We start from the raw sequence: 14528 nt of genomic DNA, 5'->3' as shown, positions 1-14528 counted from the left end.
CGCTCAACTCTCTGTACACCGTTATAAGTGTGCCACAAAACCAACCAATCACAGACTTGGTTTCAAAAATTCTGATTGGCTCTTACGGTCTCCAATCAGCTTGCTAGCTGCTGCATTCCGGAAACAGTCCAAATGTAGCTAAATCCAGCTAAACTCAATTAAACCCCAATTTGCGGATAATATCTTTAATTATTTTATTTTAAAATATATTATTTGTTAAGACTATCGTTGGTGTAGTATAATGTAGTTGCATACTGTGGTGTAGTATTATTGGAGCCATTATTTGATTCTGCCATCTCTTCTTTGGCTGCTGAGTAAATCAAAACTCCCTCTATCTGCAAGAAGCGAGGCTGAGTGGACAGTGTTTCCGGTGTCCGGAATGCAGCAGCTAGCGAGCTGATTGGAGACCGTAAGAGCCAATCAGAATTTTTGAAACCAAGTCTGTGATTGGTTGGTTTTGTGGCACACTTATAACGGTGTACAGAGAGTTGAGCGCTCGCAGCAGAGAATGTTGTGAGCGCAAGCAACACATTGCGAGCAAGCGCAAATGAAAAAAACTGAGCGAGAGGGGGTGCTATTGTGTGTGTGTATATGGATAAGCGCAAACACTGAAATACATTTTTGCACGCAGCAATGAATTTTGTTCACTCAAATTCAGCTTTTGTACGCTCAAAATAAATTTCTCTTCAAAATGCAACACTTGCACTTGCAATCTTTTTACGCGCCAATATTTTTTACGTGTGCTCAGAATAGTGGCACTGAAATAACGCCATAGTTTTGACACCCCTCATTTTATCATTTTATTTGTTTTCTGCTTGTTTATTCTTCATTCTGTTCTCTCTATGATACCAGATAGTCATATTGCTATCTGCTGTGATCCTTGAGATAAAATGCTTAATATTATCCAGTGTAGGCTGTGACTTTGCCCCCTTGATGAACAGCATAAGAGCTGGCAACACTTTGTTTTGGGTAGCATTGCTTTGCTGCTTGATAAACTGTGGCCGCCAATGTCAAACTTGATCTTGGCAATGGGTTTACATAGTTGAAGGCTTTCAAAGAAACAAAAACATATTTGAACACTAGTGTGCTGTCTCCATGCAGAGTGAACAGTGACATACAGTATCACTTTAGTTTTTCCTAAAATAATTACTACCAGCCCACTTGGCATTGAAAAAGATTGACAGCAACATTAAATGTATACAGAGCAACAGGGAAGTGCTAAAGGAAAACACACAAGTTATTTGAGAAGTTTATAAAAGCAAAATTAAATTCTGATTAGACAGAGAACATACAGTACGGAGTAATATGGAAGTAGGCAAATATTAAACAGGGAAGAGGCACACCAGTATTTGGAGAGAACAAGGTAAATAAATATTGCTTGTGCAGACTAAAAAAGTCATTCTCTGCCAATTAACCTCTATATACAGTAAATGAATAACTTAAATAAGAGAAACATGGTAGCAATATGGTTAGTTCACCTTCTTCACATTTCCAATTTCATGAATTTGGACTCTGAACTAATTATCATCAGAGCAGAATTTACTCATTCTCTTCAGTCTGTGTACTTTTTTTGGGGGGGTACATAGTTTTCTCCCATTTCCTAAACACAGACCTTCAATTTGTCCCACCATGAGTGATGTGTACAGTAAATGTGCCCCACAGTAAATTGATTCATGTCTTTACCCAACGGCTACCAGGTTAGATTCCTGGCTGAACAACACAAAAATGAAACAAGCAGGTTCGGAAATTGGTTGGATAGACTTAAATGAATGACTTCTGTCATTTTGCAACTTTTTTACTTTATAAAATATTTTTATGGGCAAAAAAATAGATTATCTCTTGAAAGTGTTTATTAAAGCTGGTGGAGGATCAAGAACATGTCATATCAGTGATTTGAAATGTATTTGTTATCCATAGATGGGTTGACCTCTATTTTGGTTTTGAGAGCATTAAATTGTGGATACTTTGTGGTGCACCAATAAAAGCAGGGAAAATTAACACTGAATGCATCAACATTTTTCTCAGTAAATATATTTCTAATGGGGCTATTGACATGAAACCTACACCAGATGTCGGTAATAACCCAAGTAAACTAAACATACAAGGAAATCAAAACAAATAAGTCCGTAAATTTAGTTTAAATTAACAATTTAAAAGTCAGTGGGGACAGTCGTGCCTTCAGTCTGGATTTGTATGTCAAAACAAACAGTGACCCTGAAATAGACTTGACTGACTTAGGAAACAGAGTTTTAGGACAGTAAGAAGGCCAGCATGACCTGATCTCAATTGTCTAATTGGTGCATAACTGGCATGTTTTCTGGGGTTAATCAAGTACCACATTTTTAAGTCAGTAATAGAGTACTAAAGATCATATAGTAATGGTCATTAAGGCAGTATGGCAAATCTAGCTGAGGGTTAATGTGGTCACATCGGTTTATTATGAGTGAAGACCATTGCAGCAGCATTCTGAACCTGTTGTGACCTGTTGAATCTTTATGTAGGAAAATCGTGAAATAGGGAAACTCAGTAGACCACATAAATAAATGATTAAAGCATGCAAAACTCTTTCAAGACATTACTTCTAGAGTCCAAGTCTCAAACTCTTGATGTTCTATAGATGAATAAAGTTTTAATTACAGCATAAACGTGAGATTCAAAGCATGCGTCACAGAGGAAGATGGGAAAGTTTCATAAGTGGTCGAGAGTTCTAGTGAATAGTAATTCAGGTTTGTGTGGATTCAGTTGGAGTAAACATGCAGACATTTGGGCTCTTATGCTGTGAACATTATACAGTGTGTAACTTTAAATGTCAGTGATTATCCTTCTTAATCCACAAACACTTAACATCCAAAGAAACAAGCTGTAATGTTACTGAAACACAAAATTCAAAACAGTTTGCATGCCTAACGAATATGTAAAAGGAACATGCAATGTGATGAGCAGCTAACTGATTTTTTTCACTTAAAAGATTAGATTTGAAGGTAAAGTGGTTTGTTAGTTTCAGGCAGCAAACACTGTATATTGCGTACTACTTTGGTTTTCAGGTAGTTGCCCACAATGCTTTTTAAAATTATATTACCCATGCATTTCCACATCTGTTTTAGAAAATTACACAGTACAGTGTTTAATGATTTAGGGAATGAAGAACATTGCCTACAAACTGGTGAAATGTGTAGTTTTTGTTGAATAATCCAGCTTTCCTATCACATTCTCTCCTTTTCTGTTAAAATCTAAAGAGTCAAAGAGACAAACAAATTGTGATTGCATTCACTACACTCTTGGCACGCAGACTTATTCTGATAAACTGGAAGAACCCAAACTCTCCTCTTTTAAGTCAGTGGGAAACCGATGTGTTATATTATTTGAAATTGGAAAAAATCAAATACTCAGTTAGAGGATCGGTACAGACTTTTTTCAAAACATGGCAGGATCTAATCAGTAATATTTTAAAATAAGTTTATAAAGCACAGAGAATTTATTAATTTAGGTATTTTTACAAGCCTTAAATTTTACACCGTTTGGCTTGCTCTCTCTCTCAGAGGTGGGGATCGATCTGTTCTTAACATAATTCTTTTTTTTTGTAAAAACTTGATTGCTATGTATGGATTGTAATAAAATTAATAAAATAAAAAAAAAAATCTAAAGAGTTAGTTGAACCACCATTGAAAATTCAGAAATAGCTGAAGGGTCAGTTCTACAAATTTGTACAAATTTTAGAAATTTGGACTTAAATATTTACAGCAGAAACTGGATCTACACTGCAGTTTTCTTGTTTTAACAAATTATTCATCCTTCTTTATTAATCTTCTTGCTTTTCATGTCCTGTTTTTAATCCAGGAGAGCCGGAGTTTCGGTATGTAGCTGGAATGCATGGTAATGAGGTAGTTGGCCGGGAGCTCCTGTTGAACCTAATGCAGTACATGTGCCGGGAATACAAAAATGGAAACCCCCGTATCGTCAGGCTGGTGGAAGAAACACGAATTCACCTCTTGCCATCCATGAACCCTGATGGATATGAACAGGCATACAAAAAAGTAAAGTGAGCCTTATTTTGGGGATTATGTTCTAACTGTTTATCTAGTTAGATATTTGTGTTATTTAGAGATGCCATCATGTTAAATAATGCAGTCTGAGGCAAGAAGCATTTTAAGTGGCCGTATCATAAACCCACCCAGCACGTATCCTTATTAGGCATGAGATGATATATTTCATTTACATACAATACATGTTGCTATAGAGCCTTAACAATATAGTACATTCTCAGAATACCAGACAATATATACATATTACTTTAGTAAAAAAAAAAACTTTAAAACAATAAAACACACAATATGCGTTTTAAACAATGCAAATGTATAAATGGAAAGTGAATGTGAAATGATACCCAACTGTATCTCTCCTCCTGCACACATCTCTAAATTAACTCTTATGTTTGAAATTTTGTCTTGCAAGCTAAAAGGCGCTGCGATTTTTAATGCATGGCGTAAATATGAGATACTGTACATTTATAAGACAGTGTGACTAACGCCTTAAACAGATTCTAGAAATTAACAAAATTTTACAAAATAATGCAATCTTAGTATATATTGTATAATATACAATTTTAGTATATATACAATGCGATATATATGGGCGCATCTTAAACACTGCGGGAGGTGCAGAAAACTCTAGGCTACAACATAGATAATAATCCAATAATAATAATTCTTAAACTGGCATAGCATAGAAGATGCAGATGTGGCGAAGAAAAAATCATTGATAAACATGGCCAAAGGACTGCAACTGTAGACTTTGAATCCATAGTTAGAGACAGATTTAGATCAAACTATGAGCACAGATATAGCTCAGATGAGTTTACATTAAAACGTCTGATAAAACTCCACAACTGTCCTACTCTGTTGCTCACCACCATCAATGACTTGCTCTTGGCACGTGAAAAAGGTTCTTCATAGTTTCACTGGAAAACTGATGCTGTGCATTAATTGGATAGTGATAATAAATTCTTTGCATCCATTAATGGCGATATAGTAAACAGGAATCATGGGTAAACATTATAACATTAGAAAAATTTCCTTGAGGACAGGCCATTCAGCCCAACAACACTTTCCAGTACTGCCCACTTCTCCAAAATAACATCAAGCCTAGTTTTGATAGTTCCTAAAGACCTAGTGTCTTTTACACTATTTGGTGACTTATTCCATGTGTCTATGGTTCTCTGTGTGAAGAAAAACTTTTCATAATGTTTGTGAGAAATTCACCCTTAACAAGATTCTGTGTCCTCATGTTATTGTTGAACTCATTTTAATGTAATAGTCTCGATCTACTGTACTAATTCCCTTCATAATTTTAAACACTTCAATCATGTCACCTCTCAGTCTCCTTTTCCTTGAACTGAAGAGGCTCGGCTCTTTTAGTCTTTCCTCATAACTCATCCCCTGCAGTCCTGGAATAAGCCTAGTCTCTCTTCTTTGTCATTTTTCCTTTTTATAGCCTAGAGATGAAAACTATACACAGTACTCCAAATGAGGCCTCACCAGTGTGTTTTAAAGCTTAAGCACAACCTCCTTTGACTTGTACTCTGCACATTGAGCTATATAACCTGACATTCTGTTAGCCTTCTTAATGACTTCTGGACACTGTCTGGAAGTTGATAGTGATGAGTATACCTGGCCTGTCTTAAACTCCCTGAAGTTTAAACAATCCTCAACTAACCTACTCATATGCCTTCCAAACACATTGGTGCCCTCCTGGTTCAAATGTAACTCGTCACAGTAGAATAAGTTCCATTTGTCCCAATGCTCCATAAACCTATTTAATGTTCTGTCCTACACAAGATTTGAGCCATGTGTTAGGCCTTCTAATATCCTCATATCCTAATATCCTCAGTATTACCTAGTTTGGCATGTGGCACAGAGAGAACTTCAGAGAGGACTAAATGTTTAAAAATAATCATTATATGTCTATTTCATTGAATATTGTGTTTATGATATGCTGGCCAGTTTAGTACAAGGGTCTAATTGTAATCTTTATAATTATTGTTTAAGGGGCTGCATGCTAGAATTATAACTGTACTGTCACCATCATTGTAAGCTACTTTGTAGGTTGGTGGGTTAAATTGACAGCCACTCTGAGAGAGATTTTTTATGCTATTGTTCAAAGACAATATATTTTTCACTCATGTGACACAGATTTGATCTTTTTAAAGAAATGTGAAATGAAAAAGAAAAAGTAAGAAGGAACACTTGCAGTTGCCACATGTTTTCTGCAATGTCTTGCTTCAAATGCTCAAACACATCCTGTACTGTAAGCAATTAGAAGTAAGCATGTAGCTCATATTTGTTTATTAGGTTTTACCTATCTGATTAATACATTTTTATTCATTTTGTAGATTCATATCACATTTGAATCACTTGCAAAACATATTTGAATAGTCAAAGAAAAAATTACATGTGATCCAAGAAATGGAATTGGAACACATTCAAGTGCAGTCTGATTGTAGCTTAAGTATGCTGTAGCAACATACAGAGTCAAACACAGGCGGTATGAGCTTCTCAAATCATTTTTACCATCATGACTTTACTCTATTATTGCTCCAGAATTGATCAATAGAGTTTCTGGTGATATGTAAAAAAATCAGGAAAATGAATGGCAATGGACCAACATGTGGCTTCAAAATGTGCATTTGCCATTTTGATTCTTGAACGCTCACAGCGTGTTGAGGTATATATAGCAAACTGCATTATGTAAAATTTGAAACTTTAAAAATGAAAATATTTCTTTAAATTTTTCATATAGTATATATCTGAAAGTCACTGGATTTGTATTTAATTCTTAAAGTTTTGTATTATTATTTTGTAATGTTAAAAAAAAGAAAAAGTTATGTGAAAATGTCACCCTTACTAAAATACTCCTAAGGCATGCCTTGTCGCCTCACCCTGCGTGCCCTGAGTGAGAATGCAGTTATTCTTGGCAAGAGATTTCTGTGATTATCATCATTATAAGCATACATTTTATGAAATACTTAATGTACTTTTACCATATGAGAACTTTAAAGGTTTTGATTGCAAATACATTTACTTGGAAAACATTAAGAATTGTATTATATAAAGTAAAATATTTAATCATTAAACAGCGTTGTTTTGAAATAAGGCATGTGTGAGCAATATAAAACAAGAATATTTGCAAAATACTAAAAAATGTTAAATGGAAACATACATGCATTCAATTTTCTAAATCTGCTTATTTCAGTAAAACTGGCTTTAAAATTAAACCACAGTGATTCAGAAATCTTTAATATGGACACTTGGCAAAGATGCTTTTAAGATTTAATGAAAGCCTTAATATGTGCACAAATTGCTAATGTGAAGTTTTTACCATCATCAGCATTGACCAGGAAATGACAACAAAAATGATTACACTGCTGATTATTGTGTCTGACAGTGGAGTTCTTTCTTGGACTTAGTTTTACTAGACAACAGCAGCTAAATGTATTGAGTTTAAGTTATTGTTGTCAGAGTCTGCAGAACTTTATTTCACGTTGAGACATTGAGGACTTCACATTATATTTTCATATAAAATCACCTTGTTGTCTCATCCAGATAAGTATATGTTTTTATCTGTCTTCCTATTTGTATGTTCACCCACAGCTCTGTCTGTTGTTATTTTCTACATAGGGATCTGAACTCTCTGGTTGGGCGCTTGGGCGCTACAGTTATGAAGGAATTGACATGAACCACAATTTTGCTGATCTGAATTCTGTTATGTGGGATGCACAGGAGAGAGAGGGGGATGAAAAAAAGGTTCCTAACCACTACATCCCCATTCCTGAATATTATACCTCTGAGGATGCTCTGGTAAGGTGCTACTGCCCTTAAGTTTTAATGGAAAAATTAAAGAAAGTTAAGGACAAGGATTTGGAAATGTTATTCAATATTTTAGCACCCTAAAACCTCTGAAAAGTTGAGCCCTGGACAGAAAAGTGTGAAGGAATATTTCTGATGTGCTTAAAGCCAATGCCACATTACACGACTTCTAGTCAGAGGAGATGTCATACTTGACAAATGCCGTTGTTGATCCCGTCACAGGAAATGTCAGATTACCTGACTGTCGGGAAACTTTCGTTCAGAGTTTTACAATTCTAGAGTATCATGAGCTCAACTCTTTTTCTGGTACCCACGTGAAGTGTTTGCAGGTACGGGAATTTCAGCTGCAATATCTTCCCTTTATGTATTTATTTTTTTCTTTTTTCCATTCATTAGTGATACATAGAATACAGGACATCAGAAAGCTGAGCCTCTCTTCTGTTTGTGAGATGCAAAACATCCACATTCTTTATTCCTCATCACTACATTATACAGTATGTATTGTACTTCTTGCTAAGCGCCCATTTATTGTAACCTCTTAACCCTTACAACTAAGGGTTTGATTTTGTCTGGGACATGTTGGATACTAAGTTGCTGAATATGATGAGCACCCATCTTGCTAATATTATGTAAATTATGTCTACAAACTCACGTAATGTGATATGGCCTTAAACGGTCAATATATGGTTGTGAATGCGTGAACCGCATTTTTTTAAATTATCTCTCTAAAAGTAAATAGGTACAGTCTATGACAGGTTATCCACATTTTGTTTTTGTTGATTTTATGTGACTTTTTCCTAAATAATAAAGAAAATAATTATGAACTGTGAAGGTACAAAAGAGCGGAGGAGTTCTCAGAAAAAGTTGGGGGACCTACTGGGCCACATTGTTTAATGTTAGAGTCGAGAAAAGGGAACTGAAAATAGTACTTGTATGGTAAAAACAGAAAAGAGGCATCAACACTGCATCACTAACCTATTTGGATTCTCTAATGATATTGCCCTGTTGAGCAGATCAGGTTTGGGGATATCCAACATGTGGGGACACTGCTCCTAGTATGACACCATTCCTTCCATTGATGTTGATATTTATAGTGCAGGGCAGGAGTGGAGCTACTGGGTGGGGCTCAGATGCTCTTTTTGGGTGGTTTTGTCAGCGCTGCAGAGGAAGAAAGAGGTAATGCAGTTAGCATGGGCACCTCCTCTTACCTAATACTGGTAGTGCACACTTCAACAAAGTTCGGTGGGGGATCCTCATATGCCCATGCATTTCAGTATTCATGATGCATTTCAGCAAGGTTAAACAAGAAAGGTACGAGGTAAGGAAATCAGTGTCACAATGATATCATGAGTAGGTTTTTCCTGATATTGAATGGAAACCCTTTGGACAGCACTGGTGGCAGTCACTGAAGATAATAATGAAGCCATTTACAAACAGCTCCTTCAGCATCAAAGATAACATGAGCTTCTTTAGTGAAAGTAAAATAATCAGATAAGAAGATTTGCATGTTTATTGATTAATTAGGAATTTTTCTGGATTGCCTTGCGCCCAGTGCTAGCTGGGATTGGCTCCAGCAGACCCCCGTGACCCTGTGTTAGGATATAGTGGGTTGGACAATGACTGCATTCATTAAGTGTGAATTCTTTAAACTTTCCTTACTGTATACTGTGCTTTGATTTTAATACAGGAATAACAAACTAGAGTATCTACAGTATAATAACAGCTCCTTATAAAGGCAAGACAAAGAATAAATCCTTAAAAAATATTACTTAGCTTAAGCACCAAACTAACCATGTAGGCAAAGGCAAAAGTCTCTTTCCAACAGGTATTATTATTTGTATTATATACAGTACTTGTGGTGAATTTTCAGCTCGTTCCATGTATTAATCCTAGTAATTTAACTGAAATTGTGCTGGACTAGGATCCCGTTGTGTCCATGTCCAGATCCTCCCTTCTGGTGGTTGATCTCACAATACTGCAAGTGAGGTCAAGTAAGTAAGACAAAGAAAACATCTTACTGCAAGCCTGTTATTTGTTTCTGTAGCAAGAGTGTTAAGGAACACTCCAAATTCCAGAGGGATCACCTCCTGTAACTTCAAGCTAAATGTTCTTTTCCTATTCATCAGGTTGCATTAGAGACACGAGCAGTGATAAACTGGATGCAAGAAATCCCATTTGTCCTTAGTGCCAACTTGCATGGTGGGGAGTTAGTGGTCACCTACCCATACGATATGACTAGGGACTGGGCTCCAAAAGAGCTGACACCCACACCAGATGACAGCTTCTTCCGTTGGCTGGCAACAGTGTACGCAACAACAAATCGAGTCATGTTAGACCCCGATCGTAGGCCCTGCCACAATGAAGACTTCATGAGAGAGAACAACATAATCAATGGAGCCAACTGGCACACTGTACCAGGAAGTAAGTATTACCTTTTTAACCTTTTTTTCCAAAATATTAGCTGTGCTAATTGATATTGTTTAATATACACAAAAAGAATTTTACACTATTCAGGACAACAGTAATGAATAAAAGGTGAAGAACATTTATATGGAATCAAGGCAACCCAACTGTTGTGGCTTTTATGCACCAAAGAACTGCTAATTCCCCCAGTCCATTTACAATTCAAAAGGATGTATTTAAAAACTCAACAGTATGGAATTCAAAATGTGAAAGGTCTACAGTTTAAGCAGCTAGTACCCTCCTTGTCTTCTGAGCAGCCAGGAACAGCCAAAAGCCTCATATTGAATCTGATGTCTAGAAAATTTATAATGACAACTGCATTGCATCAAAATGCACTTGACCTTCCACATTTGCTGATATTACACACCATCTGCACTACCACAAGAGGATCTTCACAGATGGGCCTTTGTCCCGATCCAGAGAGTCAATGATTTGCAGACCCTTTTTTTAACAACCAAATTCATCACTACACCCCAGTGCATAAGAGATATGTCCAAATAATGGAAAAAGCAGGTGCAGGAAAAGTACTGATGTACCCCAACCGGCAGCTATTCATTTTTTTCATTTCTGTTCATACACTCACAATTTTGTAACATTTTCTTTTGATGCAGCTAGGCATTTCTGCAAATATTGTGCTAAACCATCCTTCGAAGACATTTAATATATTCCTATGAAATGAATGTTGAACCTAGAGATTGAACACAACTTGATTATCAAATTAATAAAAAGAGTGGGAGAAACAGTGAAAAATTACCACTGCTAGAGTTTAACACTCTAGCTTGTTTTTTTTTTATGTTTGCTCTTCTTTATCGACATACATATTGTGATTTATTTAAATTAATAGTTGCTCATTACAGTGTTGTCTCACAATTTATCACGTTACAAATACGTGTTTATTTATTTGACACATTTTTACAACATTAGAACAATCTAGATGATAACAGGCCATTTAGCCCAACAAAGCTTGCCAGTCTTATCCACTTAATTCTTTCAAAATAACATCACATCTAGTTTTGAAATTCTCTACAGTCCTACTGTCTACCACACTACTTGGTAGCTTATGTGTCTGTTGTTCTCTGTGTTAAGAAAATCTTCCTAATATTTGTGCGGAATTTACCCTGTAAAGGCTGCTGTTTCCAACTGTGTCCCTGTGTTCTTGATGAACTCATTTTAAAATAACAGTCTTGATCCACTGTACTAATTCCCTTCACATTTTAAACACATCATTCATGTATCCTCTTAATCTTCTTTTGCTTAAACTGAAAAGGCCTAGCTCTTTTAATCATTCATCTTAATTCATCCCCTGTAGCCCTGGAATGAGCCTAGTCACTCATCAATGGACCTTTTCTAGCGCTGCTATGTCATTTTTGTAGCCTGGAGACCAAAACTTCACACAGTACTCCAGATGAGGCCTCACCAGTGCATTATAAAGCTTGAGCAGAATCTCCTTGGACTTGTACTCCACACATCATGGTACTATATAACCTAACATTCTGGTTGCCTTCTTAATGGCTTCTGATCACTGTCTGACAGTTAAGAGTGATGAGTCCACTACGACTCTTAAATCCTTCTCATAAGGTGTATGTTTGATTTTCAGACCTCCCATGGTGTTTTCAAATTTATCCAAATTAAGGTTCCAATTCAAGTGCATAGTATAATATTTGTCAAATCTTTAGTACCTTCATGTAAAGTCAAGTGCTTAAGTCAGTGGTGACGACCAAACATAAGAACATATGAAGTTTAACAAAGAGTGAATAGATCATTTAAACCAAGCTCTTTTGATTGACAACAGAATTTTTTTTTAATTTGTTAAGTTTCCTGCATCAACTACATTTATTACATAGTTATTGCAGTATGATTGAGTGTAGGGATGGGGATGGATGAGCTCTTTGATACACTGGCATCCTGCCCTGGTTAGACTGAAGAAACCTTCAACTCTGTAACTGTAAAAGCAGACTTAGAAAACATATAGATATGACAGGTTTATGAAACAAGGGAAGGTCCCAATGCAGTCCATACCAAAAGGAGAGAATATAGAACTAAACCCCTTTGGGGAGCTAAGTAAAGGAAAGTAAAATACGGGACTTTTGTGTTGTACATCCTTTTTTGCTAAGTCCAGTAGATGGCACCACAGTAACTCTGCTCATTATATTGTAGAAGGACTGGAATATTACCTTACCCTTTAAAATACTGACTGATGAGCTGAAAAAAAATCATTATCTTCTGCTTTTCCAGGGGATGAGTTGTTGGGCTGTCTAGCCTATTCCAAAGGCAACATGTGCAAACTTGGAACCAGGTTAAAACAGAATAATACTACATGGCACTTCCAACCATATCATTTTCTAACTGAGACCCTTTAATGCTGATTGTAATATTATAATTGATGGTTTATTAATATTATTTTATAGAGCACCTTTTATTTCTAAGTTCTTTACAAAAAGAGCGCAGTGCTGTGAAAACTATAAAGATTTATTAAATCAAAACAATAATTTAGGGATAAAAAAGGGAAAACACGAACAATTAAGGGAATAAACAGGAAAAAACATCCTGTATCTGGACATTGTCTGACGGAAGCAGAATCTACCCCATCTATCATGTGGGGTACACCCTTTACATAGACCACATTTACACTGCACCCCATTAAATGACTTCCCGATGGACTATTGAAATCTGATTTTTCTCTTAAAATAAGTATACTTAAAAGTGTCACTCTAAATTCCATAATAAATATTCTGGCCTTATTCCAAAAGAACAGTACAGACATCTTTACATCTCTACAACTGTGGCCCTCCATTAATATTTGTAGCTGTACTAGGAAGATGTGTAATAGTGAGAAAAGGCTACCTGGGTGAAAACGTTCAAACTACAGCCAACGTAAGTCATTTAATTTTAACCATACCAGTTCTGAGCATATTTTATACTCATCCTGATTGTAAATATTATAAATACTTGGAAAAGCCAGGCAGAAATGTTTTTTTTGTGAAGTATCACCCATGTGCGTACCCAGTTATGGTTTGATCATTAGTTATTATAGATAGAAAATCAGTCACTACAAACTGTCTATTTTAAATACCAATGAGCAATAAAACATAGTAAAAAGTAAAAGTGAAAAAGTAAAATGTAATAAAACATAATAAAATGTAAATTAAAATTAAATTACATTAACACCTCATCAAAAACAACATTATGAATTATTTTATCCTCTAACTTACATTCTATAAACATTGCCTTTTTGCATTTCTGTACACATATTGTTTGGGGTATTTTTCTCATTTTCGTTTTTTAGATAATTTTCTTTGTTCTTGATTTTAATTATATGCAGCTCTTTTTTGTTTATTTTCTTTTTTTCGATGTTCATTATCAGCTCTTGCATCTGTTTTTCATTTGTGATCTAAAAGTTGACGTTCTTGAATAGATCATTTGTTTTTCTGCCTTGCCGTTATAACCGACTGCATTGAAGGGTGAGTTAGCAGCACTGAGTGTGCCATGGGGTGGTATGGGGAGAAGATGTGCTCAGTAAGAGTGATGATTGGGCGAGTGGTGAAGAGGGGAGTGGTCAAGGCTGAATAATGCGGAAACGATGGAAAACATTTTGTAACATAATAGAGAGATAACAGCATGAACAGCAGGAAAAATCAAAAGGTGATTTACAAAGCTAACGATATTATAATACAGTGTAAAGGCAAAACTCAAAGACAGAATCCATCCATCCATCCATCCTTTTCCGCTTAACCGAGGTCGGGTCGCGGGGGCAGCAGCTTAAGCAGAGAGGCCCAGACTTCCCTCTCCCCGGCCACTTCTTCCAGCTCTACCGGGAGAATACCAAGGCATTCCCAGGCCAGCCGAGACATAGTCCCTCCAGCGTGTCCTGGGTCTTCCCCGGGGCCTCCTCCTGGTTGGACGTGCCCGGAACACCTCACCAGGGAGGCGTCCAGGAGGCATCCTGATCAGATGCCCGAGCCACCTCATCTGACTCCTCTCAAAGACAGAATACACTATTAAAATAAACATCTTCCAACATACTCTAAGAAAAGAGTGGATATGTTTTAATATTAATAATAGGAGTAAAGAACTGTTGAAAAATACAGTTATTCCATCCATCCATCATCCAACCCGCTATATCCTAACTACAGGGTCACAGGGGTCTGCTGGAGCCGATCCCAGCCAACACAGGGCGCAAGGCAGGAAACAAACCCTGGGCAT

General features: G+C 36.4%; 1 protein-coding gene across 1 annotated transcript in view; it reads left to right on the top strand.

Annotated features, from left to right (window-relative positions):
* The window catches only part of LOC120527925 (probable carboxypeptidase X1), a 127492-nt gene that overhangs the window by 101385 nt on the left and 11579 nt on the right, over positions 1–14528 (top strand). Inside the window, exons 8-10 of the mRNA XM_039751879.1 lie at positions 3838–4034; positions 7674–7853; positions 9989–10283. Coding sequence (XP_039607813.1) covers positions 3838–4034; positions 7674–7853; positions 9989–10283 — 672 coding nt within the window. The remainder of the gene's footprint in view (positions 1–3837; positions 4035–7673; positions 7854–9988; positions 10284–14528) is intronic.

This window comes from Polypterus senegalus, chromosome 4, assembly GCF_016835505.1.
Source record: "Polypterus senegalus isolate Bchr_013 chromosome 4, ASM1683550v1, whole genome shotgun sequence".
Taxonomy (NCBI): Eukaryota; Metazoa; Chordata; class Cladistia; order Polypteriformes; family Polypteridae; genus Polypterus; species Polypterus senegalus.
This window is presented reverse-complemented; position numbering and strand designations above follow the sequence as displayed.